The sequence below is a fragment of the Gasterosteus aculeatus genome, chromosome Y (genome assembly GCF_964276395.1).
Source record: "Gasterosteus aculeatus chromosome Y, fGasAcu3.hap1.1, whole genome shotgun sequence".
NCBI lineage: Eukaryota > Metazoa > Chordata > Actinopteri > Perciformes > Gasterosteidae > Gasterosteus > Gasterosteus aculeatus.
In genome coordinates this window covers 9,905,763-9,930,408 of record NC_135709.1, presented here as the reverse complement: position 1 = coordinate 9,930,408, position 24,646 = coordinate 9,905,763, and the positions used below count along the sequence as shown (strand labels likewise).

At 46.6% G+C, this 24,646-nt stretch overlaps 1 protein-coding gene across 4 annotated transcripts; it reads left to right on the top strand.

The window, feature by feature from the left end:
* Positions 1-2,462: 2,462 nt before the first annotated feature.
* Positions 2,463-24,162, top strand: LOC120812491 (engulfment and cell motility protein 3-like). Of its 4 annotated transcripts, XM_040168555.2 has the most exons (22): positions 2,464-2,745; positions 5,256-5,356; positions 15,063-15,103; positions 15,194-15,266; positions 15,826-15,876; positions 15,967-16,136; positions 16,275-16,374; positions 16,478-16,629; positions 17,088-17,166; positions 17,610-17,690; positions 17,862-17,912; positions 17,996-18,118; positions 18,422-18,544; positions 18,653-18,757; positions 18,990-19,098; positions 19,190-19,326; positions 22,068-22,231; positions 22,316-22,428; positions 22,523-22,627; positions 22,741-22,820; positions 22,914-22,994; positions 23,095-24,162. In XM_040168555.2, the coding sequence occupies exons 2-22, from the start codon at positions 5,279-5,281 to the stop codon at positions 23,305-23,307; spliced, it is 2,229 nt and encodes a 742-aa protein (XP_040024489.1). In that variant the 5' UTR covers positions 2,464-2,745; positions 5,256-5,278; the 3' UTR covers positions 23,308-24,162. The 4 variants fall into 4 exon arrangements, with proteins under 4 accessions (XP_040024490.1, XP_040024489.1, XP_077953694.1 ...); XM_040168556.2 differs by lacking the exon at positions 17,610-17,690 and having other exon boundaries at positions 2,463-2,745; XM_078097568.1 differs by lacking the exons at positions 2,464-2,745; positions 5,256-5,356 and adding an exon at positions 13,755-14,141.
* Positions 24,163-24,646: the final 484 nt, after the last annotated feature.

Below are 24,646 nucleotides of genomic sequence, written 5' to 3'. Positions count from 1 at the left end.
GACTGTAGTTCTTGCTTAAAAGCTGTTTAGTAGATAATTTCATGAGGTGCTTACATTTTATTTTTAATGAAAACTGATTAAAAAAAGAAACAGAATATGTTTGTGATGTTAGGTAAACAGTTCAACTTAATTTTTTTTGATGAACAACCATAAGCTATATTGAAATATTGTACTTGGATCATAACAGTGACCAATGTAATACTATTCCCTCTCCTCCTACTCACAAAGCCGGCAATCACCTTGACTACATCTTTACTAGAAACTGCTCTACCACTAACCTCTCTGTAACTCCACTTCATGTGTCTGATCACTTCTTCATCTCTTACTCCCTTCCACTCTCTATAACTAACAAACCTCCCTCACTGACTAACTCTGTACCGGCTCGTCGCAATATTCGCTCCCTCTCTCCCTCCTCGCTGGATCCTCTGTTCTATCAGCTCACCCTTCAACTGATTCCTTCTCACTCTTGCATCCGAACGCTGCTGCAGAGACTCTCCTCTCAACTCTTTCCTCCTCTCTAGACTCTCTCTGCCCTCTTACGACACGACGGACTGGCAAATCCCCTCCGGCTCCGTGGCTGTCTCAACCGGTGCGTGCCATGAGAGCCACCATGCAAGCGTCGGAAAGGAGATGGCGTAAATATAAACGACCTGACGACCTGCTTAAATTTCAATCTCTCCTCTCCTCGTTTTCTGCTTTTTATCTCTGCTGCCAAAAGCTCTTTCTACCAATCCAAAATTGAATCTTCATTTTCTAACCCCAAAAAACTCTTCTCGATCTTCTCCAATCTCCTCGAACCCCCTACCCCTCCTCCCCCCTTCTTCCGGGAGACTTTATCAACTACTTCACCAAGAAAATAGCTGACATACGCTCCTCCTTCTCAAACCCACTTCCTACTTCTCGCGTCCCACCGACCTCACCTCTTTCGCCCTCACTTTCCTCTTTCACCGCCCTCTCTCCTAACCAAATTCTTACCCTAGTAACCTCTGCCCGTCCGACCACCTTCCCTCTTGACCCCATTCCATCACATCTTCTACAATCTATCGCACCTGACCTTCTTCCGTTCCTCACCTGTCTCATCAACAACGCTCTGTTATCTGGCTGTTTTCCCAATTCTCTGAAGGATGCAAGAGTCAACCCCCTCCTGAAGAAACCTACCCTCAACCCTTCTGAAGAAAACAACTACAGACCGGTCTCTCTTCTTCCCTTTTTGTCCAAAACCCTTGAACGTGCTATCTTTAATCAACTCTCCTCTTATCTCCACTGTAACAACCTCCTTGACCCCCACCAGTCAGGTTTCAAGGCAGGCCACTCCACAGAGACTGCTCTCCTTGCTGTCTCAGACCAACTCCACACTGCTAGAGTAGATCGACTAGATCAAGACTCTTTGCTGTCCTTGCGCCGAAATGGTGGAACGAGCTCTCTGAAGACACCAGGACCGCAGAGAGCCTTCACATCTTCCGCTGCAAACTAAAGACACACCTCTTCAGACTCTACCTCGACTAAAGACTAACAAATTGTAGCACTTAGATTGTACTTGTAACGTCACTCATCTATAGCAAATTGTAAATTGGCTTATTTGAGGAAATTGCACTCTTCTTCTTCTTCTTCTTCTTGTTTCTTGTTCTCCTGAGTTTGTACCCTATGGTTGAATGCAATTATTGTACGTCGCTTTGGATAAAAGCGTCCGCTAAATGACTTGTAATCTAAAGTAATGTAATGATACTTTATGTACTGACTGGAGGTTAGGGTTGCATGGGAGTATGCAGCCGATCAACCCGTGTGTTTCCATTGATCCTGACACATCAAGTCATCTCTCATAGACAATTGTGCGACCTCATAATAATAGAATCGTAACATATATTCTGGAATTTGGATGCCCTTCTACTGTTTATGTGCATTAAAAGCGTCATACAATTGTGATGTCATCATTACGCCCACAATTTGATAATTTGAAACGGAGTTGAGGTTTGGTTACAACACGCGTCAGCTACATGACGTGTAATAACGTAATGTAACATGAAACAGTACCGATTCAAAGTCAACGTGTCGACCTGCAGCAGTGATGTCATTCATCTACATAAAAGACATACAGCTGTTATTGAGGGGGAAAGGGCAGTAGAGGGCAGCTGTAACCTGCTGCATCCGATCCGGAACTTGGATTTAATTAACCTACTTCTTGGAAATTTGAAAGCAGGAATTGTTCAGGTTCACAAGCACTGGCGGCATTTCACGGCTTCCTGCAATTGTACTTTCAAAGTAACAATAACATTTAGGAAGGTAACATCTCGCATCCACAAAGTTGAGGAGGAATTACACTTGATGCAATAAGTCAACATTGGTAGTTCAGTTCGTGCATTGTTTGCACATTTTGTACCATGACACATCGGAGTTTTCACCCCAACGCGCTCGATCGGATGGGTTTTATTTTGAAAGCGCAACCGGAAACTCGTGGCCTAAATCCCTCGCTAAAAAACCTCTCGCAGAGAGACTCGAACCAACCCGGAACCTTTAGGTCCACTAACTATTCCTAACAAACCATCGCAGGGAACTCAGCCCTTGTTTTATTCCGTAGAACAAGTTGAAGTATTTCTCCGAGCGAAGTCGCTGCTGCGGGCCGAAGAAGTTCCTTCCGCGGGGGAAAGTAGACCCTCGCAGATGCCTCTCGCTCCAGCCGCGGCGGTTCCTGTGGGACAGTGAAGTTTATCACAGTTAGTGAAGTTAGTCCTCGACTCCTCGAACCAGGTAGGATTCTCTTTCTCTCTCCTCGTCGCGTCATCTTTCTGCAAAAAGCTTCGGCCTCATTCGCATCAGTTTGAAGGACTCACCGTTAAGTTATGTTCACGTTTATTTGCGCTGGCGGAAAAGTTACTTATGTTTAAACACAGTTATTGAACTAATGTCACTTAATTGAGCTTCCAGTGTTCATCTGCAGATGGAGACATTCATCTGTGTGGAGCTGCATCAACCTCATCAACAGGATGCACGACACTTTAATATTCTTTACACTTTAATAAATACATAGCAAGCAAGCCATTAAGTCAGTCACACCTCAAGTCAGTCTTTGTCTGTGGTCTACCCTTTAGTGTGTGTGTGTGTGTGTGTGTGTGTGTGTGTGTGTGTGTGTGTGTGTGTGCGCGCGCACACTGACTCGCGCGCGTCAGTGAGTCAGGCTTTGACAGCTGCTGAACATGGTGGAGCTTTAATCAGAAAAACCCTAAAAACTCTTTTATAATCTCGCTGTTTCTTCTGGAGTTTCTTATTTTCTTCTACTGGGACCGTTATAGCTCCACATTGCAATAGTGACATGACAACTAATGAAACTGGCAGTTGTCAGATTTATTTAATAAATGTATCAGCCAACTGTTTTATTTATTAGTCAATCTTTTCGAAAATGCATAAAAATGCCCAGTAGTGATGGCTCCTTTTGTAATGTATTCAGTGTAAGTAGCCATGTCCAAAAGCCAGCACTGAAACCAAGTATATTGCATTTATTGTTCATGTAACTCATTCATTTGTTGAGATGAGTATTGTACTTGTGTACTAATACCTCTTGATTTCGCTTCTGTTTAAAACCGGTTGAAACAGACGGTGCTGTTTCAGCTTCTCCTCCCTCCTCCACACACACACACACACACACACACACACACACACACACACACACACACACACACACACACACACACACACACACACGCTGTGTTTCCCTTGCTCAGGTTAAAAAGGGGAAACCGTTTTGAATTCATGAGCAGAGGTGTGCAACAAACCAACAAACTAAAAGCCGTGGTTCGATTCCCGGTCCCTGAAGTGTGTGTGTGTGTGTGTGTTTATTACAGATGATCACGTGTTGATGAATCGGTGAATGCCGGCTTTGTTGTAAAAACCTTTTTAGGGTAATTCTCTCAGACAGCACCACATAAATGGAGTCCATTTACTTTATTTAAATATTGCTGCTCTTGGTGGTGGTGAGACGAACTTGAGGGTGGCGTGGCCCTCGGCGTGGTGATGGTGGGGGAATGTCAGTGCGGGCTGAGCAGTGTTCATCAGCGTGTACGGATAGGTCGAGGGTGTCCACTGCAGTGCCTTCCCTGTGTGTGTGCGTGTGTTAATAGTTAGTAGTTTTAGTTATTGGTCATGCAACCAGGTATTACTTTGGGATTCAGTGAATTCACGTTTAGTCCAGACAGATGTGCAGCTGACACCCCCACCCTCCCCCTCTGACCTCGGGCGGTCTTTGCTGTTACAGAAAAACGACGTGCCTGTTACCCGGAGTTTGCCCTTGAATTTGCTGATTTCTAAGCTGTGCTCAACAGAACTCCACGCTCCCCTCCTCCCTCACCCCCCCCCCCCCACACCCAAATCTCTCAAAGATTACGTCTGCAAATCCTTCAATGGCAAGTTGACCTCCGTGCCCCAACAATCCAAAAACCCGCGTCCTCAGCCTGCCCTGCTGTGGTCGTCCTCCACCTTTTTCCCCCTTCTGCCTTCAAAGGCCGATTCGTCGGGGAGAGAGGCTGCCTCGAGGCGGGCGAGTGGAGGAGACGTCAGGTTGTTTTCGACAGAAGATTTGCTTTGAAACCGGCTATAAACCTGTGGGAGCTTTCTCCTGTAGACTGAGCAAAGGTGAGCTATCCGAGAGCCGGAGGAATGGGGGGAGCCGGAGGGGGCATTAAACCGAGCCGATCACAAGCTCGACTTATTTGCTTCTATGGAGAACGTACAGAAGAACTTTGATTCCGGTCGGAATGTTTCAATGAGAGACAGACGAGGGAGGAGGGGGGGTTTGGTTGGTATCCTCTGTATCCTCCTCTGGGACGCAGCGTCTGAAGGCCGGAGGGGATGTTTGTACCATGTTTTTGTGCGTGCGTGTGTGTGAGAGTTGGTTCGGGGAGCTGCGTGTTCAGACAGTGTTTCAGCGCTCTCAGAATTACTCACTGCAACACGTGTGTGTGTGTGTGTGTGTGTGTGTGTGTGTGTGTGTGTGTGTGTGAAAGAGGAACACGTCTCTGCACGGCCTCGTAATTAAAACGATAGTTAAGTTCACCGGCCGTGATGAGTTGACGAGACTCGGCTGAGCCGTCACTTTAACACGTGGTCCTCCTTTACAGGACTGTTTCAGCTTCTTCTCTTTGTTCTGGGACACAACAGAGTCACTGGACTGTTTCTCTGGTTGCCGGTAGCGATGATCATTACAGTCTGATTCAGGAATGTAGTGTATAAAGTGTGATGGTTCCCTTCCCTTTTGTTACTAACAGTGGCGGAGCTACGAGGTGCCAACATGCCTCAACAGAAGGACATAGTGAAGATTGCTATCCAGATGCCAGGGGCCTACCCCCAGCTCATACAACTGGACCAGGTGAAGCACACACACACACACAACCAAAAGATGACAAATGTCGTCCTTTTCAAACCACAGTTGTACGTTATGCTTGCAGCATCTTTCAGCCTCCAGAGGGAGATTAACTCGGCACCAGGGTTTAAAGATGCCCATGGCAGCGCAGTTGGTTGAATGTGTTGGCATCGCCGGTGATGTCATTGATTGGTCGATAGACCAGTCAGCCTTTTAACATTCATTCTTTTCTTCTATTTTTGACATAACAATCTACGGCGCACCAACATTTTCAATGTTTGATAAACAAGTTTTAATATGAATAAATTGCCTTTAACTGAAGTGTTGCCTGGACTTCCTTTTTTATTTTCGGTATATATGTAGATTCATCACATTTCGCAGCATGAGGTTGTGAGGGAGTTTTCCATCTTTCTTAGAAACCATGAGGAAGTTGTACTTCCTTACCGAAGACACTAATGATAAGCGTGAGTGGTAGTTTGAACCGAGTCCCGTACAGCACAATTACATTCCACCCATCACTTGAGGAGGTTTCACTGAAAGGGGAAAGAACACGTATCACCGATCGACACCCTTTTTCAAGTCCCGATGCCTTAAACAACATTTTGATTTTGTTTGTGTAGTCCCCTGGTGACATTAGGACTATAGTCATACTTTCAAAACTAGGTGCCTGCCTATAAAAAGAAAAAGTAAATGTTTATTTTACATTAAATACATAATAGAGGACACCTGATTTCTAAGTGGGGAGATGTTTATTTGTCGTGCATGGAGTAATGTTTGTCATAGTGATGAATACTAATGTTAAGTTCATATTTAGTTAAATAATATCTCCAGAGGCTTTAGGCCGTTAGCCTTTTAGTACTTACTGTTTGATTACTGTTTGTTATCGTATTATTGGTCAGTTGTGTATTCGCGCTGTATAGCCAATGGTGATTGGTTGGGAAAACAACGGGGAGGACACGTGACTGGAAAGTTCTGGAAGTTTTGGGGGTTCGGGAAGAGAGAGGAGAAGTCGTGAAGAGACGGGACGCCGGCGTTTTTGGGGAAGAGAAAAAGACGCTAGCAGGAGACAAGAAGGCAGAATAAACCGGCGCGGGAGGCTGGAAGGAGTGGACCGCGGACTCGGTGTGTTTGTGAGCCTGGAAACGGAGGAAAAACCAAAGCTGAAACCCCGTCGGACGGAGCGGGGGAGAAGCAGCGGAGGTCGCCATCGAGGGAGCCGAGCTTGCTAGCCACGGTGGGCGTGGCCGGGCGAAAGTGTCGGTGACTCGCATCGCGGATCCGAGTTTCCACGCTCTCAATGTTTTCAAAGTGATTTCAGCGCACTCAATGTTTTGCCAGACCAAACAGGTCTGCAACGTGTTTTTCTTTCCGCTCAGTTGCCGTAAGTAATTGGAACATGTGTGGCTGTGTGTGGTGATTGGGCCCAACACCGCATCGGCTAATACTTGTTTCAAGACACTTGGAGGGGAAAGTTTTTGTTGTTATTGTTGAACTCTGGTATTCTCCGAGTTGAGGAACGGGAACATTTCGAACATTTATTTTGATGTAACGTCCTTGATACTAATGGGTTTATATCACTGAATTTGGAGTTTATTATTTACGTTTTGGGGAAGTTTTGGTTATTTATTTTTCTCTATTTGGTAATATTGGGTTTTGAGGGAAATTAATTATTGTATTTAAATAAACAAGGGCGTTGCCCTATTTATTTTACTTTTGTTAAAAGAACAACCATCTCTGGGTCTCATTTATTTTTTAAATAGCTTCTTGCTAAAAGGTTTTACGATACATCGAACCCAAGCACCCCCCATTCTCACGTGAGTGACTCACAGAGTGGTGATACGGGTGCTACATAAAATGGAGGCACCGCTGGGATTGTTAATTTAGTTTATATCAGTAGTTTAAATTAGCTCTAACTTTAGTATGACCCAGAGATTTAAACAGTTTGTTTAAAAAGTAGTTTAAAACCAATAGCTGGTTAGCTTTTAACCTACAAGTAAAACCTACCAAATTTAGTTCTGACAAGTGATCACAGTAAGTGCACAACCCGTGGGGATGGCTCAGTTGAAGAACTGGTGTGTTGGAGAAGGAATAGACCCGGTGAAAGCCTTGCTGGTTAAAGATGTACCTCCGAACACTGAAATTGGTTTCATTGAGGAAACGATGCAGACTGTCAAAGCACTCGGGAGAGTCAGGGTGAGAGGAAGAATGTATGACCCAACGTCTCAAAGTCTAACCGTGCTATGTGAGTGCAGGGAGAATGTGGACACCGACGCCATTCCTTTTGATATTTTTCCTGAGGGGTCTGCTGAGGCCTGGATGATCATTGGACCTTCTCAGCAGGAGGGAGAAACCCAAGCTCAGGCAGCTGGTGATGCTCAAAATGTGCCGCTGCCAGATTCCAGTCCTTTTTCCCCACTGCAAGCCTCAACTCCTGAAGCTATCATTCGAGCAGTTGGTGATGTCCTGCAAAGGGCCAGCCAGCCCCCACATAGTGACCACAATCTTTACAGAAGACTGCGCATTTTCTCAGGGGTCATGCCCACACCCCCAGGAGAGGAACAGTTGGAAAACTGGGTTGAGCAAGCTAGATTTTTAATTGAAGAATACGATCGCCCTGAAAGAGAAAAGAAAATGAGAATAATGGAAAGTGTAAAGGGTCCCGCACTGGAGATCCTCCAAGCTGTCCGTTTCAACAACCCATCTGCAACCTCTATGGAGTACATTGACATTCTAGAGACTACTTTTGGCAACCCAGAGAGCGGTGAGGAACTTTACTTTGCTTTCCGAATGTTGTGTCAGTACCCCAATGAGAAGCTCTCGGAGTTCCTGAGACGTCTTGAGAGAATCCTAAATAAAGTTGTCAAAAAGGGTGGACTCCAGTCATCGGAGGCAGACAAAGCACATATTGACCAATTCATTAAAGGGGCTATCAGATCTGATATTATGATACTAAATCTCGGATTGAGAGAGCGCAGAAACAATCCTCCCATTTTTCTTGAGCTGTTGAATGAGATACGACAGGAGGAGGAGCATGAAGCTTCACGTCGCAGACTCCATAATCCCAAAGCCGTCTACGCCAAAAGCGCTACTGTGACCTTCGACACAGAGTTAAAAGATCTGAGAGCTGAAATACACCAACTCGGAGACCAAGTAAGTGAAACTCTCTTTCCCCGCCGCCATGCCAAGTCACCTTTCTACGAGCACATTGCTCTCAGTCACTCCGGCGGCAGAGAACTCTGACGACAAGAACGTTCAAGCTTTAAAGAAAGAAGTAGTAAAGCTCCGAAAACAAGTCTCTGTCATGTCAGTCAAGCCCAAGTATGGTCCTGCTACTGAGCCCTGCCCACAAGAGACCCAGCCAAAACCCTGGCAGCAAAGACCTTCTACAGCCAGAGACCCCACTGATTTTTTCTGCTATCGCTGCGGGGAAGACGGGCACTTTGCCACCAAGTGTGTCTCTCCTGAGAACTATCCCAAAGTTATTCAGAAGTTGTTGCTAGCGCAAAGAAAGTCCAAACAGAACAGCACATCTGTAAACGAAACAAGAACCAAGACGACAAATGCCAGTGTCAGGAGAAGCGCGGTAAATGTACAGACCAACAGTTTGCCCGAGGGACTCGTGGGACCGCCCTCCACTGCTCAGGTCAGGATCAATGGCAACCCCTGCACCGCGTTGATGGACAGTGGGTCGCAAGTTACCATCATTTTCGACAGCTGGTATACTAAACACCTATCACACATTCAGTTAAATTCTGTGACCGGTCTAGCCATATGGGGCCTAAGTGAGTCAGAGAGCAGCTACCCGTACAAAGGGTACATCCAGATCGAGTTGGAGTTGCCAAAAAAATCGAAGTCCCACAAGGTCCAGTCTGTTTCTGTCTTGGCCTTGGTGTGCCCTGATCCACGTTGCTCCGAGACTATACCTGTCCTTATCGGCACAAACGTTAGGGGGGTTCAGCCTTTCGAGTCCAGAACAACAAAAGAGGACCTGGAGAACATAAAGTCACTCAACATCCACGTGCAAGAGAAAAACCATTTACCCATTCCTGCAGGGATGACAATAAAAGGCAACAAAGACCTGCCTGTGGCTGAAGTTAAATGGGCTGGGCCTGGTCCTCTCAGAATTCCCCCTGGCACTGAATACATTGCTATCTGCAAAGTTAAAGAAACACAAGTCATCAGAGACAGCATACTCATCATTGAGCGAGCCCGCTCACCTACCCTTCCTTCAAGTGTACTTGTCCAGCCAACTGTGTTGTTCTGCAAGATGCTCGATTCAAACAACTTCCTGGTGCTACTGCGTAATGAGTCTCTGAAGTAAACTGCCATTCCAATGGGCACTGTGATCGCTCACCTTCACGTCGCTGACATTGTGACCGATGCATCGAACCCTAATGTGGAATCTGTTCCAGCTATGGATCCTTCTTTGTTTGACTTCAGTGAGTCACCCATAAGCAAAGAGTGGAAAGAGAGGCTGAGTCAAAAGATTTCCAGACATTCCCCGGTGTTCTCTGTTGAAGAGTGAGATGTCGGTCTGGCTAAAGGGGTAGAACATCACATCCGCCTGAATGATAACACTCCCTTCAGAGAGAGATCTCGACGTATTGCCCCAGCGGATTTGGATGACCTTCGACGTCACTTGCAAGGTTTATTGGCGGCTGGGATCATAAAAGAATCAAGAAGTCCATATGCTTCACCAATTGTTCTTGCACGTAAAAAGAATGGGCAACTTCGTATGTGCATCGACTACCGCACCCTGAACCGGAGAACTATCCCAGACCAGTACACTGTACCCCGAATCGACGACGCTCTCGATTGTTTGTCAGGCAGTAAGTGGTTTTCGGTGTTGGATCTGCGCTGTGGCTATTACCAAATCCCAATGGCTGAGGAGGACAAAGACAAAACCGCTTTCATCTGTCCCCTGGGATTTTTCCAATTTGAGCGGATGCCGCAGGGAATTACAGGGGCCCCTGCGACATTTCAACGGCTTATGGAAAAGGCAGTCGGCGATATGCACATGCTTGAAGTCATTGTCTATCTAGATGACCTCATTGTCTTCGGCACCACTCTGGAGGAGCATGAGCAAAGACTCCTCAAAGTTCTCGCTCGTCTTGAAGAGGCTGGACTAAAGTTGTCCCTCGACAAGTGCCAGTTCTGTCGCTCAAGAGTCACATATGTCGGGCACATCGTCTCTGAGCACGGTATCGCCACAGACCCGGGCAAAGTTGACGCAGTGACGCGGTGGAAGACGCCAACCGACCTTCCTTCTCTGCAGTCGTTCTTGGGGTTCTGCGGCTACTACCGCAGGTTTATAAAAAACTTTTCCATCATCGTCCGACCACTAACAGAGCTGTGCAAAGGGTATCCTCCCACCCAAAAGAAACACAAGTCTACCTCAGCATCAGATACGACTTACTACAAAGTCAATGAGCCTTTTGGGGACCGGTGGGACCAGGCATGTTCCGAGGCATTCAAAAAGATCATCCACTGCCTCACAAATGCACCTGTGCTGGCATTCGCCGACCCCCTCAAGCCTTATATACTTCACATAGATGCCAGTTTCCAAGGGCTTGGAGCTGTCCTCAACCAAGAGTACCCTGAGGGCTTGAGACCTGTTGCTTTTGCAAGCCGCAAGCTGAGTGCCTCTGAGAAGAACTATCCTGTGCACCAGCTTGAGTTTTTGGCACTTAAGTGGGCAGTGGTGGACAAGTTCCACGACTACTTGTATGGAGCACAGTTTACCGTGAGGACTGATAACAACCCCCTAACTTATGTTCTCACGACTGCCAAACTCAATGCGACAGGTCACCGCTGGCTCTCGGCACTGGCCACGTACAATTTCACCCTGCAGTACAGGCCTGGCAGCAGCAACATCGACGCCGATGCCCTGTCACGCAACCCTTGTCCGACTACAGAAGAACGTTGGCAAACTGTATCGACTGAAAGTGTTCAAGCCCTGTGCAAGCAGATCAAGTGCTGTGAAACTCCAACGGAGTCCACGACGATGGCCGAGTCCCTTGGAGTGTCACCTGATGGTATACCAGAGTGTTTTGCCTCCCCAGTTTGGTTGGATCTCGGTTCTTTGAGTCAGCTCAGTTACAAAGACCTGGTCACCGCTCAAGATGTTGATCCTACTATCGCTCCAGTCAAGCAGTCGCTTTGTGGTGGTTCATCATTCATCAGCCCCGATAATCCAATTTCTGTCCTGTTGAACAAAGAAGTAAGCAAGCTGTTCATTCAAAACCATCTGCTCTACAGAAAGGTTGAGAAAAATGGGACGGAGGTAAAGCAGCTGGTACTGCCAAGAGAGTATGTTCCGATGGTCCTGAGATCTTTGCATGATGAGTCAGGTCACTTGGGAATGGACAAGACCATTGAGTTCATCAGAAACCGGTTCTATTGGCCGAAAATGGGAGTTGAGGTGGAGCAGTACATCAAAAACTGCGGCAGATGCATCACTCGCAAAGCCCTTCCTCAAAGAGCTGCTCCCTTAAAACAGATTACCAGCCAAGGCCCTCTAGACCTAGTCTGTATTGATTTTCTGTCACTTGAGTCAGACTCTCAAGGTTTCACCAACATCCTTGTAGTGACTGACCACTTTACTCGATATGCCCAAGCTTTTCCAGCCAAAGACCAGAAGGCGGTCACCGTTGCCAAGATACTGTGTGAGCGCTACTTTGTACACTACGGACTCCCTGCCCGCATACATTCAGATCAAGGCCGCGATTTTGAGAGCAACCTGATCCAAGATTTACTGAGGATGTTGGGTATTCGTAAGTCAAGAACAACGCCTTACCACCCTCAGGGAGATCCGCAACCAGAACGATTTAACCGTACGCTCTTGTCAATGCTGGGCACACTTGATCCAAAGCAAAAACAAAGATGGAGTCAAAAGATCAGTCAGTTAGTCCATGCCTACAACTGTTCTCAAAACGACGCAACTGGGTATTCGCCCTACCTGCTAATGTTTGGCAGAGAAGCTCGCTTACCGGTAGACATCTGTTTTGGCGTGGCCGAGGACGATCAAAAGACCAAGTCCTACCATCAGTATGTTGCTAAGCTAAAGAAAGATCTCCAAAGAGCCTACCGTCTTGCAACTGAAGCGTCAGACAGTAATCACCAAAGAAATAAAAAAGCACACGACAAGCACGTCAAAGAACAAGTCCTTGACAAAGGCGACCGGGTGCTGCTGAGAAACCTTGGGGTCACAGGCAAGCACAAATTGAAATGCAAGTGGTTACCCTCACCATATATTGTTATGGAGAAGCTACCCAACTTACCTGTCTACAAGATCAAGCCAGAGAGGGGCATGGGAGCCGAAAAAACTATTCATCGTAACCACCTGTTACCCATTGGTTACCTGGTGAGAATCCCTGTCGACGAAGGTGAAGTGGGGGCACAACACAGACCTGTGACCAGAGCATTGCATCAACAGACAAAAGAACGGGGACCGACAACCAACCAAGATGACGATGTGTCCTCAGAATTAGAGTATGACGAAGTATACCTGCCAAGCCCCATTGAGTTAGACAGGGACAAGTTGCTGACATGTCCAGAACTGTCCCGGGAGCAATCTGAGCCAATTGTCACCGAACCTGAAAGACAAGTTCACGACCCGGTTGAAATAGAGCCAGCGGTCAATAATCTGACCAACCTGCCTCCCAACGCTGATCCAGAAGTTGACGTTCTAGAGGGGGGAGCAGATGTCAATCCCTATCCGAACACTCAAGCTGAGAGTGGACAAGCTGAGCATTCAAAACGAGTAATTCGTCCAGTGGTCAAGCTGAGCTACGATGAACTGGGCAAGCCTTGTGACCACCCTGTGACAGTCCTAAGCCATGGCGTGTTGGTGGGAAGTGGACTCTACGGAGACTCCAGGAGCGGTGTATGTCAAACTCTCTGGTGCCACCCCATGGCGTTGTGTTACACTTGTTTTAATCCGGTCTCTAGTGTTGGCTGGTAGACTATTAGAGTTCTCTAAGGTTTATTTTGATGAGGGCATCAAAATTGTCCAGAAGGGGGAGAGTGTAGTCCCCTGGTGACCTTAGGACTATAGTCATACTTTCAAAACTAGGTGCCTGGCTATAAAAAGAAAAAGTAAATGTTCATTTTACATTAAATACATAATAGAGGACACCTGATTTCTAAGTGGGGAGATGTTTATTTGTCGTGCATGGAGTAATGTTTGTCATAGTGATGAATACTAATGTTAAGTTCATATTTAGTTAAATAATATCTCCAGAGGCTTTAGGCCGTTAGCCTTTTAGTACTTACTGTTTGATTACTGTTTGTTACCGTATTATTGGTCAGTTGTGTATTCGCGCTGTATAGCCAATAGTGATTGGTTGGGAAAACAACGGGGAGGACACGTGACTGGAAAGTTCTGGAAGTTTGGGGGTTCGGGAAGAGAGAGGAGAAGTCGTGAAGAGACGGGACGCCGGCGTTTTTGGGGAAGAGAAAAAGACGCTAGCAGGAGACAAGAAGGCAGAATAAACCGGCGCGGGAGGCTGGAAGGAGTGGACCGCGGACTCGGTGTGTTTGTGAGCCTGGAAACGGAGGAAAAACCAAAGCTGAAACCCCGTCGGACGGAGCGGGGGAGAAGCAGCGGAGGTCGCCATCGAGGGAGCCGAGCTTGCTAGCCACGGTGGGCGTGGCCGGGCGAAAGTGTCGGTGACTCGCATCGCGGATCCGAGTTTCCACGCTCTCAATGTTTTCAAAGTGATTTCAGCGCACTCAATGTTTTGCCAGACCAAACAGGTCTGCAACGTGTTTTTCTTTCCGCTCAGTTGCCGTAAGTAATTGGAACATGTGTGGCTGTGTGTGGTGATTGGGCCCAACACCGCATCGGCTAATACTTGTTTCAAGACACTTGGAGGGGAAAGTTTTTGTTGTTATTGTTGAACTCTGGTATTCTCCGAGTTGAGGAACGGGAACATTTCGAACATTTATTTTGATGTAACGTCCTTGATACTACTGGGTTTATATCACTGAATTTGGAGTTTATTATTTACGTTTTGGGGAAGTTTTGGTTATTTATTTTTCTCTATTTGGTAATATTGGGTTTTGGGGGAAATTAATTATTGTATTTAAATAAACAAGGGCGTTGCCCTATTTATTTTACTTTTGTTAAAAGAACAACCATCTCTGGGTCTCATTTATTTTTTAAATAGCTTCTTGCTAAAAGGTTTTACGATACATCGAGCCCAAGCACCCCCCATTCTCACGTGAGTGACTCACAGAGTGGTGATACGGGTGCTACATTTGTGTTACTGATCCGTAACAGCAGAAAAAAAAAACATTGCTCACAACCAATCGTGCCGGCCCGGAAGAATCCCCCCCGACACCTTCCCACCGTCCCGGGCGTCTCGACTAAACCCATTTGATTGGTTGGCATTCTCAGCCGCCACTAATGACCCCCTGCGCCCGTTTGGGTCCACCGCGGATCCCACAGACATTCTGACTGGTGGACCACTAATGGCAGGCTAGCTGAGGGCCAGACAGGCAGCAGCTCCTATTCTAGAAACGCTGTCACTTCCGCTTCTCTGCAATCGAGGTTTGCAGCCAAAAGTAATAGTCATGGTACCGTGATCCCAAAACGTCATATCTGCTGTCGTGACCCACGCGTATGCAAAGGGGTTTACTTTTTTTTTTTCTTTATGTTCTATTTGCTTTGGTTTCTGACCACACGCTGTTTTGTTGTGTCCTTGTACAGAAAAAGCCTCTGTCTGCTGTGATAAAGGAAGTGTGTGATGGGTAAGTTGGCGCCGTCTTTGTGGTGATGTCGTTGAACCGTATATATGTCTGTATATTGTGATTGATGTCAGCGTGTGTGTGTGTGTGTAGCTGGAACCTCCCGGGTCCTGATAACTACGCCCTGCAGTACGCTGACGGAGTCCAGACGTACATCACTGAGTCGGTGAGTCACGTCGGCCGAGTGTGGCAAATGAAACACAAAAAGGTGATCTACACCTGGAAAAAAGTTTGGACTCACCTGGACGACATCCTGAGCAGCACATCTGAAAACCGTCTCTAAGTTGAAGACGAACACCTCAACGAATGTACAACAAAGAATCTGGGAATTCCAATTGTGTGAGTCCAGAAGCACATAAATGGAAAGACAGGAAGAGAAGGATACGCAGAAAAGCAGCTGGTCCTCTTGGTGTCAAGTGACCTTTGTGAACGAATGAAGCAGATGTATCGTTGTATTTCAGTGTTGGATCAGCAGGCCGGCCACATCAGTCTCCCTAATAATACTTAATAGAAAAGAAAAAGCTGTTTGTCTTTCTGCAGCTCGCACACAGATTTGTTCTTATCTGAACAAGTCGAGTCACTAGTTAATTACACACCATTTTATTGCAGATTTTAGCCGACTATATTCATCCAAGTGTGGGATTTTTCATAGGTTACTGTGTGTGAAGGGCTTTTGGGCTGTTTTAATTCCCTGCATTCCTGACTGTTTGTTTGTTTGTTTGTAGAACCGTCTGGACATTAAGAACGGCTGCATTCTGCGTCTGACCAAGGCACCGGTGAGTCTGCATGGACCGGGCTTCTCGCACTCCTCCAAGCGCTCTGGCTCCTTTTGATATGAACAAGCAGCGCGGTGTTGTTGAACGCAGGGCCGCTGTGCAGAGGACCTGTACAAGGGCATCCAGAGCTCCGACTCGGGGGTGCGCTGCGATTCGCTGAAGGAGCTGGCAAAGGTTTCCACCGACGTGACCTTCGCTCAGGAGTTCATCAGTCGAGACGGACACCTCTTATTGGTCAAAATAGTAGAGGACGCTAATGAGTGAGTTAATCCTCCATGGCTGGGTGTGTGCCAGTGGTGCAGAGCGGTGACCTGAACATGTATTGACAGTATTCGTTCATTTTTTTTGATCGATCCGAAAGCGCTTCATATTTCTTTGTATGTTTGTCTGTCATTCAGGAGCAATGTGATAATGACCCACACGCTGAGTGGCTTCATGGAGCTGATGGATCATGGGATAGTGTCATGGGAGAACCTGTCGTCTGTCTTCATCAAGAAGGTGCTGCATCTCGTGCTCAGCGTCTGTGGTTTTGTTTGCCGTGGTTTCAGTTGCACCCCTTATCTCAAGAGTCCTCCTCCTTCTCTCCTTCCCTTCCCTTCAGATTGCAAGCTTTGTCAACGCCAAGCTGACCGATGCGTCTATACAGCAGGTGTCCTTGGACATCCTGGAGAGCATGGTGCTGAGCAGCCACAGCCTCTTCTTGGAGGTCAAACAGGAGATCACTATGGAGCGTCTCATCGCTCACCTCCAGGTGTAAGAAACCAATACATGTGGTCCAGCTCCTAGAAGCCGATCCTTTTTAGTAGTTAGTTGAAATCTTGAATGAATGCAGCCACAGCAGCTGGATGTACCGATATTTAAAGGTAAACCACATGCAGGAAAACTGCTTTCGGTGGAGCGCAATGGAACACACCAGAGACTGTGGTAAATGTTGCAGATAAAATTGATTTTTTTTAAATCTATTGTTCAGCAATGAGAAAGTAACTTTGCCAGTGATACAAATCTCTGGGCGGTGCAGATAAAAACAGCAGCCCAGAATCTGAAACAGGAAGTTTTTAAATATGTAAAAAAAAAAACGAGTGCAGACAATAGCATTGTTCATCTGGACTGAATGTGCAGATGTGAGGATCATTTTAATCTTAGTCTGTTTTTCTCCCTAAATGCACCGTATCACCATGATGTGTTTGTCTCACTTCTGTTTTTGTCTTCAGGACGAACCAGCAGATACAGACCAAAGCCATGGCGCTACTTATGGCGCTGCTACAAACAGCCGGGGACACAGAAAGACAGGTGCCGCCGCAGCCCGCTTCTTACTTTCTAATCAGATAGCACATCAACTTCCTGTTCTCATGGCTATTAAAACCAACAAGCGTGCGTGCGTCTAGCTACTTGCTCAGTTTCAGGGCCTCCTTCAATGCCTGTGACTTCCAAACCTGAAAACCAGCTGATATTTCTGTCGTGTTCAGCCATCGTGACTCTTTTTGCTGTGGTGCATTTGTGTAGTGATGGGGAGCTTTTGTATCCCAGGCAGAGAAGGGCCGTTTTTTGAGCATGCAAGTCGGGATCCTGCAGGCGTCACTTCCTGCAGACCGCTGGAAAGTTAAGGCTTTCACTCCCACTGTTCAGTCCCTGGTCTTCTCCAATTGTACGGAAACAGTCTCCTCATTCAGCCCTGCGTCTCCCTCTCAGTCAGACTCTCTTTGTCACTGACTCGCACTTCCTCACTTTAACAGTCGGTCAACAAACCCGCCCTTCTTCTCAGCACATGGGCCCTGAAACCAAACGAGGAGGCGGGGCTAGAGATGCATGTACCAGTAAGTGATGGTTTTGTCCCAGAGGCCGAAGTCCAACACACTGACCCTTGCCCCCTCGCCCCTCCCCACTAATCTGCAACTGACTATATGTCGCCACCTCCTGCTGGAAACATGTCATTACACGTTTTAGTCGCGCTCACTTTTTTCCCCCTCTTCCTTCTGTTTTTCCAGGATATTTTAGCGTTCCTGAATAAGAAGAATCTCCGGCAGTACATTCATAAAGTAAGTGATCTCTTTATTAACATTGTCTCAAGTAAAAGCAACATCTCCGGCCCATTGAGTTAATTTGTGTGTTTTTGTTGTAGAACATCATCCATAGTTCTGGTTCAGTCCAGGACAAGATGGCCCACTACCTCTATGTCCTACAGTCCGTCACCTTAAATCACATGGAGGCCCGCATGAGGACTCCTATGGACTGTTACAGCCAGGTGAGGTGCTGAAATCATTTGCTGCTCTGTCTGACCCGCCTTGCACATTGTCTCTGGTTGGATTTCTCAGCTGGTTGGCCTCAAATTGTTAATGTTTAAAGTACATCCCTCTTGTTCTTTTATCTCAACGGAAGTTAAATCAGCGGTTTGATCGAGCTGTTCCAGTTTCTACATTTTACCGACAAATCTAATAAAGCTTTCATCATAATAGTGACTCGGTGGTAATTATGAGATGCGCCACAGCGACCACACAGAGATGTGCACCACTAACCTGCCAGTGAACCTCCTCGTTTTCATCCGCAGGAGCAGAGAGATATCCTCCACAACCTGCGGCTCGTGGCATTTGAGACGGAGACGGAGAACAGTCTGAACCACGAGAGACGCCGCTCGCTCTGCGCCAAAGAGTTCAAGAAGTTGGGCTTCTCTGTGAGCGACTGCTTTAAAAAAAAAAAAGAATCATTAAATCTCTGAGTTCTTATTTCCACTATTCACATCGCTGTGATTTCATATTGATGTTTTCTTTGATCACTTCAGAACAATAGTAACCCCGGTCAGGACCTGGTGCGGACGCCTCCCGGTCTTCTCGCTCTGGACACCATGTGTTATTTTGCTGCACGCTACACTGACGCCTACAGTAGGGTGAGTGTCATCGAGCTGCTTGTGGCAGTACGTCACGAGCCTGAGCTCCATGAACGACACGTTTCCACAACCTGATCTCATGCAGTTTCATCCGGTTTCAGTTGTCAAACGCAAAGTGCAAAGAGCAAATGTTGTGTAACTGTTGCGAAAAGCTTTTCGGGAGTTTTCCGAGCAGCTTCATTTGTAATGATGACCTTTTACAATGGACAATTGTTTCTGTCCCCCCCCCCAGTTTGTCCTGGAGAACAGCAGCAGGGAAGACAAACACGAGTGTCCGTTTGGACGCAGCAGTATCCAGCTCACCCTCATCCTGTGTGAGATCCTTCGTATCGGCGAGCCCCGTGAGTTGTCCTCAGGTCCTCGTGGCGTCGGCTGTCTGTCACTTTGCTCTCTTCAGTCCTCCCTCTCATCGGTTCCTTCCTCCGTTCGCAGCCTCGGAGACGGGCAGCGACTACCATCCCGTCTTCTTCAGTCAGGATCGGCTGATGGAGGAGCTGTTCTGTGTCTGCATTCAGCTGATCAACAAGACGTGGAAGGAGATGAGGGCCACGCAGGAGGACTTTGACAAGGTAGGACAACAGCGTGGCGCAAAATGTCTTTAAAGGTCCAGCAACATGCAGGACGACTTTGACCTGGAGGTTCTATCTTTAAACCCAACCGGCTTTCTTTTCACTTTACAACAGTGGTTGTAACTTGGAGACTCATTCAGAGTTTGATTAATAGATCAATACTGTCCTCAAAGCCCGACTGCCTCTTTCCCTTTCTTCAGTCTTTGTGCTAATAAGTGATGCTGATATCCCCAAAAGGGAACTCCTTAGATTCTGTTATGCAATATTTCAATAAAAGCTCGGTAGAAGAGAATGATTTGTCGGATAAAGTCTTGATGAATGATCAATGTTGCAAAAAGTCCATTTATTGCTTGCAAGCAGGAGGTCAAATACACAGGCACGTATCACGGTGCTCTGTGGAAATGGCGTCCCCGAGCAGTAAGAACGCTGAGTTTTTATACACATATGAAGGACATTCTCCGTGCCAGTTACGAGAAGCTGCAAAACAGGTTGAGATAAGAACCCAGGTGAAGCTGAGGGTAGCACACACACACACTAGATCCTCCTCAGTGGCCGGTGCAAATCATAATTAATTGACATAAAGTAAAAACGTGGATCCGGAAATTTCGTACCGAAAAAGATATGAACCAAGGCCATGAACAGAAGTCCTTTGTTTTGAAGCTTCTATGAGATTGAGTCGACCGTCCTCCCTTCTCAAGACACAGCTGCAAAGCAAAATTTTGTATCATGCTGCTCTTTGCACATCAGGGTCAAATACAGGACACTTGAGACACGGCTTTAGCACAAAACAATGTTATAACATATTTTACCATTTTGTAATGGTAAAAAGAATTCCTGAAAGAATCTGTATAATTTTGAGGTACGATACAGAAAGATTAAAAGATCCAGAGCTTTTCCATTCACAGTCTGGCTTATAGTAGAACCTCTCACAGGCTCCGCTTACCACTGTGACTTTGTAATGTGTTATTCTTATGATGACCGTATCCAAATCCTCCCCCTGCATTCAGGAATGGTAAATGGACTGTACTTGTATAGCGCTTTTCTAGTCTTCTGACCACTCAAAGCGCTTCAACACGACATGACATCATTCACCCATTCACACACTGATGACAGGAGAACCACACACAGTATCACACTGCCATCAGTAACTAACATTCATACACTGTCCCAGCTACAGGAGCCATGTTGGGTTAAGTGTCTTGCCCAAGGACACAACGACATGCGGGTTAGCCGAGCCTGCCCAGGGTGCTTTGGGGCAAGGACAAAGGGTCATTGGGTGGACAAAGAGAAGCGTGGTGGACGGCAGAAACGAAGGGGAGAAGGAAAGGAGAAAAACAAAGCGCTCGGGGCTCAAGCAGCGATTACTCAACAACTGTTTCCTGCTTGAGAAGTATGAGGATTTTAATTAGGAAGGCCAATCAAAGGTTTCCACTCCACATTTTCCACCAGACTCCAAGGCTGAACCAGGGGAGCCATAACCAGCAGAAATGACGTTTAGCACGAAAGGTCAGATGACAGGTGTGCAGCAGCTGTCCCAGGTTTGTGTCATGTGAAAGTTGGAGCACCGTGAGTGCATTTTGGCTCGGGGGGGATGAGGAGGTGGGGGGTCTGGGCCAGAAGCCACAGGGTGAAACTCTAGCCGCTTGTTTTGGTGTCCTGCGTGTTCACACAATATGAAATGACCATCTGCGCTGGCGCTGCGGCCGGACAAATGGTCTCTCGTGTGCTCGTAAGCGGCTCACGTTCTCACCCCGAGGGGGGGTTTGATCTCTGATTGAGAGCTCTGCTTTTTGGTTTTTGATTTTATTTGTCAATTGTTTGCAACCGAATGCTTATCTCAGATATTTTGTATTGTAAGACGTGGAAGAGAAAGCCCGGACGGTGCCGCGCTGAATGGGTCGATTTACACTTCAGTCACTACTTGATCACAACCCCCGTTGAGTCGGGTGTGAACAGGAAGAATCGAGGTCAGCAGAGTGTGGGTCAGATAGAGCGAGTCCGTTTACTATCTGCACCTCTATAGAATCCCCTCCATTCACAACCGACTCACGTATTCCCAAGTTGGATGTAGATCTTCCACATTTCACCGACTGCGTTGTGCTCCTGTTTTAGGGCGCCGAGGGGGGTGTGGGGGGGCGCTTTAGCTGATAATTAAAGTAAATATGTGAATGCAGCCAACCCTAATAATGAATGATTGACTGGAGGAGAGGAAGGGGAAGTTCCCTGCAGGCTCCACTCTTCATCACTCAATCAATCAATCCGGGGGCCATGTTCTGGATGCTCCATTATGTGGCTTTTAAAGGTAAAAGGGTAATAGTTATGGGCTTTTACTTTTGAAATGGGTGTTAGGCGTTTGCTGTGTTTGGATTTCACTGGAACCTCTGCAAACCTCAGGGTGGAGTGAGTGAAAACCACCAGACACAGGGTGAATAAAAAACAAATTGGAGATAGAAAAGAGGAAGAAATAGATTGTCCCTCCCCGGATTTGAATTCATACATTTCTCTTTTTTTTTACTGCGGACTTCTGGTGAAGTGTGCGAGTTCCTAATCTCAACACTTGACATCATACTCGTTTTGAAGGCCACTAAGACCCAAAGGAATCCTCCGATAACAATAATAACGACAACAATAACAACAACAATAACGTTAGTTTTTGTTTCTTACTGGAACACACACGTCCCACAGCCCGCCATGTGACCACCATGTGACCCGCCCTGCGTCTAACTTCGATCCGTCTCCAGGTGATGCAGGTGGTGAGGGAGCAGATCACCAGGACGCTATCCAGTAAGCCGACCTCCCTGGAGCTCTTCAAGAACAAAGTCAATGCCCTGAACTACAGTGAGATCCTCAAACTGCGGCAGACGGAGCGGCTGCACCAAGAAGAGACGCTGGCGCTGCCCGCAGTGTGAGTAGCAGGACGTCCCAAAGAGCGTCCATGCCGCTCTCCAACGTGTGTGACGAGGCGTAACGCGAGGGACTTTCTCCACAGTGAGCTCAAAGAGCGCCTGAAGCCGGAGCTGCTGGAGTTGATCCGCCAGCAGAGACTCAACCGGCTGTGTCAAGGAACCATGTTCAGGAAGATCAGCAGCCGACGCAGACAGGGTGAGAACACACACACACACACAGACACACACCCTAAAACAGCCGTCTGCGTCTGGTTCCTTCCACGTCTCTGATTGTCTCCCTGCTTCTCAAGATAAACTGTGGTACTGCCGCTTGTCCCCTAATCACAAAATGCTTCACTACGGTGATGCGGAGGAAGACACCGACAGTCCCACAATCGAAGAGCTGCAGAAGAAGAGTGAGTAGAAGCTGCTCTGGGATGTGAAAATTAGTCTGAGCCCTGGCTTATTTATTTGAGACAAATCCGGCTTGAGGTCTCGAGGTTGCATCACTCTTTTTCTCTTCTCTCAGTTCCAGTAGCAGATATCCAAGGCCTGCTGACGGGGAAAGACTGTCCCCACATGAAGGAGCACAAAGGCAAACAGAACAAGGTCAGCAGCACCCATCTGATGTGCTCCGCATGCTCACAATACTCCACCGTGTTTGTACGTGTGTTCCTTGATATGTCCCTCCCCCCACTGCAGGAGATACTTGACCTGGCATTTAGCATCACATATGACGTAGAGGAGGACAGCCTGAACTTCATCGCCCCCTCCAGAACAGACGTGAGTCTCCGGACATTCTCCTCTCTTATCAAAGTTTGTGCGCGTTTCATAAGAACATGAACCCATCGTGTGCTCGCTGGCTTCCTCTTTTCGGGGTCAGTTCTGCCTGTGGACAGATGGACTGAGCGTTCTGCTGGGCCGAGACATGACCAGCGAGTCAATGCACAGCGAGCTGGAGATCCTGCTCTCTATGGAGATTAAGCTCCGCCTCCTGGACCTGGAGAACGTTCCCATCCCCAAGAGCGCGCCGGTCGTCCCCAAACCGCCGAGCAACTACAACTTCTGCTACGACTTCAGCCAGACGGAGCAGTAGAGTGTGTGCGTTTTGCTGTAGTGCAACTAAGACGTGTGAAAGTGTAAAAAAATAATAATGTGTGTGTGTGTGTGTGTGTGTGTGTGTGTGTGTGTGTGTGTGTGTGTGTGTGTGAAATGGTGCACGTGTGTTGAGCTCCGCCCTGTGCCTCCATGCACTTATTCCTATAACACCGGTTTATTTTGTTTTGTAATGATCAATCAATAATTCTCAATACATCTTAACTAAACCGTGTCTTTTTTTTTCTTTTGAATGGGCAGAACATAGAAGCCGGTGCTTTCTCAACACACGGTACATGTCCTTCATTTCCAACATATGAAGGACAAGTACAGCGGGTTTTATTTTCGTGTTAGGCAGTGTTTTACTTAAATATACCTAATACAGGTACTGGCCTTGGTATGGATCCCAGTGGCTCAATATGGTTACTATGAAGTTAAGCTCTGTTTAACGTCTCGTTCTATTACAGTGATGCACAGCTACACTCATAAACAAGCCAACCTTTTTGTTTTTTACTTTAGTTATTATCAACAGGAGAACGGTACCTTTGCTGTGATCAACAGTTTTTTAATGAGCAGAATTTATGACAAATTGTGCATCCAGCCAGCAATCATCTGCGTAAATCTGTATGACGCAGAATGCAATCAACGGTTTTTCCTCAACTGTTTGATCTGAAACTGATCGATTTTACAAAATGGACAATAATATGACGGTGATGATATGAGGCAGCGTGCTGCGGCACAGTTTGCTACAGTCTGACTCTCAAAGTAAGTAGTGACTAACTGACCTAACGGTCTGCTCTGTATCACGCACTTTTGATGACTTTTCAATAATAAACAGTTTGAATATACCGAAAAACTAGAACGTGTGGGTTTTTCTTATGGCACATGAACCAACTCATCAAAGAGATGAAGCCATTTGAGGCATCGGTAGAACGGCCTGTAATGACCATTCAAGCAAACTCCTTTTTATAACATTGTTATAACTTAACATGTAATTCCATGAAATGCCATGACTGTACTTTTGACATGCAACTTACATTTTAGAACTACATGTTATATAATTGGTTTCCAACATGCTTTGACATGACTTTTTTTAAATACTATACTTTTATTTTTGAAATACCGCAGACATAAAGTGTCTGTGGACGTCAGTGTTTGATCCAGATGAAAAGCAGCTGTTGATCATTATTTGGTCAGCGCAGCTCTACATAACCACGCTCCATTTTATACCTATATGTAGTTAGATATTTATAGCTTGTTATTTTTGTTTTTACACTTTTGATATGACCACTGTAAGAGTTGTGTGTATTGTAATACATAAGTTTATTTTATCAATAACC